General features: G+C 44.8%; 1 protein-coding gene across 1 annotated transcript; it reads right to left on the bottom strand.

Annotated features, from left to right (window-relative positions):
• Positions 1–322: 322 nt before the first annotated feature.
• On the bottom strand, positions 323–2,958 carry LOC131044660 (uncharacterized). The gene is made up of 4 exons (XM_059208737.1): positions 2,517–2,958; positions 2,045–2,408; positions 1,391–1,955; positions 323–1,201 (listed from the first exon to the last, which is right to left on the bottom strand). The coding sequence occupies exons 1-4, from the start codon at positions 2,956–2,958 to the stop codon at positions 323–325; spliced, it is 2,250 nt and encodes a 749-aa protein (XP_059064720.1).
• Positions 2,959–3,206: the final 248 nt, after the last annotated feature.

Genomic DNA, 3,206 nt, shown 5'->3' with positions numbered 1-3,206 from the left:
TTCCAAGACCCTCTGCCATAATAATGAATAAGTAAGGAGATAAAGGATCCCCCTGCCGGAGACCCCGAGAAGCACTAAACAGATCTGAAGGCTCCCCATTAATAAGAACCGAGAAAGAGGCAGAGGTAACACAACTAAGGACCCAATTCACCCACTCCTCAGCAAAGCCAAAAGCCAGGAGAGTTTTTTGTAAGAATTCCCAACTCACCCGGTCATAAGCTTTAGACATGTCAAGTTTAATAAACATAGCCTTCTCCCTAGAGTTAGCCATAGAATGAATAGCTTCCATGGCTATCACGATGCCATCCAAAATTTGTCTCCCTTAAAAAAAACCACCCTGCTCAGCAGAGATCAGAGAACCGAGGAGTGGTTTGAGTCGCTCAGCAATCAACTTGGTGATGATCTTGTAGACCACATTACATAACGCAATAGGCCTGAATTGCTCCAGTCGATTAGCTCCTTCCATCTTGGGTATAAGAGCCAGGAAGGTAGAATTCATGGACTTGAGCATCTGCTTGTTCCTATGTGATTCCTGAATCACCTCAAGGAGGTCAAACTTTATAATTTCCCAAAACTCCTGGAAGAACTCAATCGGAAACCCATCCGGACCAGGAGCCTTGCCTTTTTTCATATTAAACACCACTTTCTCCAATTCAGGTAACAAGATAGGACATAAGAGAACCCCATTCATCTCAGCAGAGACCAGTTGGGGAATACAATCCAAAATGGCCCCCTCCTCAGCCCTAGCAGCAATATCCTCCCTAGAAAAAAGGTTAGAAAAATAATTGACAGCTTCCCTAGAAATATCAGCGCTGGAGGAAAGCTGAGCCCCATCATGAGAAACAAGAGAGGAGATAGAGTTTCCCTGCCTCCGAGCCTTAACTGAATTATGGAAGAAAGCGGTGTTCCTATCTCCCTCCTGAAGCCAATCAATGCGAGATTTCTGCTTCCAGAAGATCTCCTCCCGAAGCTCCCACTCTTCTAATCCCTTTAGAGCCAAGGACTCAGCAATGCTAAGGTCTGAGGTCAACCCCTGGTCACGAATCTGACGAGTGATGGAATCCAACTTGGACTGGGCAACCAACTTCTGAGCTTGTAGGTTCCCAAAACACTGTTTATTCCATCTCTTAAGCCTACACTTCACATGTTGAAGCCTCTTAGTGAAAACAAACATGGCCGTCGCATGGGTAGGCCTCCCCTCCTGCCACCAATCCAACATAAGATCATGCAAAGATTGATCTCTTAACCACATCAACTGAAATTTGAAAGAGGGATTTTTGGTGATTCCATAAACGGTGACAGAGAGCTTGATAGGCCAGTGATCAGAGCCCCTCTAGTCAAGAATTTCAGAACTTGTGATCAACCTACTATTCAACCAATAGCAGGAGACAAGAAATCTATCAAGCCTCTCTGAGATAGCCTCACCACCACATCTCCTATTATTCCATGTAAATACACCATTGGTTGGCTTCACATCAATGAGATTCAGGGAGCCAATCATATTCCTGAGCAAATTTGCAGAAGGGTCCAGCCTGGCTAATCCACCACGTTTTTCATCCAAGCAGGTAACAGCATTAAAATCACCAGCCATAATCCATGGGAGGAACGGATCCAAGGCCCGAATGAATTGAATGTGAGCCCATAGACTGGACTTACTTGCCAGATTAGTAGGAGCATAGATATTGGATAAAAGACACCTTTCTCCAGTCGCAAAATAAGAGGCAACCAAAGAAATAGAAGAGCGACTAGACATCCACCATAAGGGGGAAACTCTCCTCGGGTTCCAGAAACAAGCCACCCCCCCAGCACTATTCAAAGCACCCACCCCCTGCCAATTGCCTTGGGGCCAGATACGCGGAGCACAGCTCGCCAAATTGTCAACTGAAAGCTTGGTTTCCTGAATGAAGACCACATCTGGTGATTGAGATTCAATTAATCTACGAACAGCCTTTTGTCTAGGGATGTTGTTCAACCCCCTTACATTCCATGATAAAACAATCATTTATGGGGATGGGAGAAATGAGAATCAATGGGTTTCACTGACCCCGACTCAACCAAAGTATCACCCATGATCTTAACCTTCTCTTGATCAGTCTTCCTTCCACTCTTTGACGGTTTATCAAGAGGCCCCTTCTTAAAGGATTTCTGCTGTAGGCCTAAAATAGAAGGAGCTTTGTTACCCTTTACAGATTCTGAAGCCCCCTTAGGAGCAGGGGGATCAGGAACCACCACAACAGAGCCCAACAGAGTCTGAGACCCCTGGAGAACCCTGAAATCCTGAGCTTGAGAAGACAAAGCCACAGCCATCTGATCCACTTGATGGACCTCTGAAGATAAAATTTGATCCTCTTTCTTTTCATTCTCATCCTGAACTTCATGCAGACCCTTATCTCCAGAAGAGATCTCAACTGGAATGCATTCCTCTTGTGTCAATTTATCAAGAACTTCAAACTTGTTAAAAGTATCTTCATTCTATCTATCCAGCCAGGATCTCTTTTTTCCTTTGCCTTTATTACGGGGCTTAACCGGAATAAAACCCTCCTTATCCATAGGTTCATTAGACATCGGGGCCTTTCCCTTGTCCCCCCTAGGAGGTTCAGGGGTAGCCCGGGGAGAGGATTTAAATCTGGGACATTTGCGGTGCAAATGACCGTATTCATGACAAATTCTGCATCTAAAGGGTAGGGTCTCATAATCCAGCTGTTGGATCCAAGAAGAAGATCCCATGCAAATTTCCATAGAATCTGGTAATGGATTATTTAAATCTACTTCTACACAAATGCAAGCAAAAGAAATTATCTTACGATCTTGGGTTTGTGAAGCCGATCCCACAGGTTTGCCAAGAAGCAGAGATATTGAGTGAAGGATATCTTCCCTCCAGAACTCCAGAGGAAGCCTCGGCAGCCGAATCCACACAGGAACCCAGGAGGGGATCTCTTTGGCAGAGTTGAAGCCCATGTGCTAAGGCTTAATGAAGAGCCCAACTTGGTTAAAGAAATATGGGCCCCCTTCAAAAGCCCTATTCCTATCCATAAGATTTGAAAAGATAACCAGAAAGTAATTATTAGCAGCCAAAATAATCTCCATATCCCCTTCAGGGTTCCAAACCCGACGGGCCCAAGATTCCAACACAGGCAGAGTAAGACAAAGGCCCAAAAATTTGCAAATAAGGGCATGATTACACCAATAATCAACATCCTCCGAAA

Source organism: Cryptomeria japonica, chromosome 7 (genome assembly GCF_030272615.1).
Source record: "Cryptomeria japonica chromosome 7, Sugi_1.0, whole genome shotgun sequence".
Classification (NCBI taxonomy): domain Eukaryota; kingdom Viridiplantae; phylum Streptophyta; class Pinopsida; order Cupressales; family Cupressaceae; genus Cryptomeria; species Cryptomeria japonica.
Note: the sequence above shows the minus strand (reverse complement) of the source record. Positions and strands in the feature narration are given on the sequence as shown.

Excerpts from the sequence above, each read along its gene's own strand:
- LOC131044660 (XM_059208737.1), bottom strand. The coding sequence starts at position 2,958 with ATGGGCTTCAACTCTGCCAAAGAGATCCCCTCCTGGGTTCCTGTGTGG. Across the intron at positions 1,956-2,044 it reads GATACTTTGGTTGAGTCGGG|ACAAAAGGCTGTTCGTAGAT; the intron begins GTCAGTGAAACC and ends CAACATCCCTAG. Across the intron at positions 1,202-1,390 it reads AGAGGCTTGATAGATTTCTT|GAGGGGAGGCCTACCCATGC; the intron begins GTCTCCTGCTAT and ends GATTGGTGGCAG.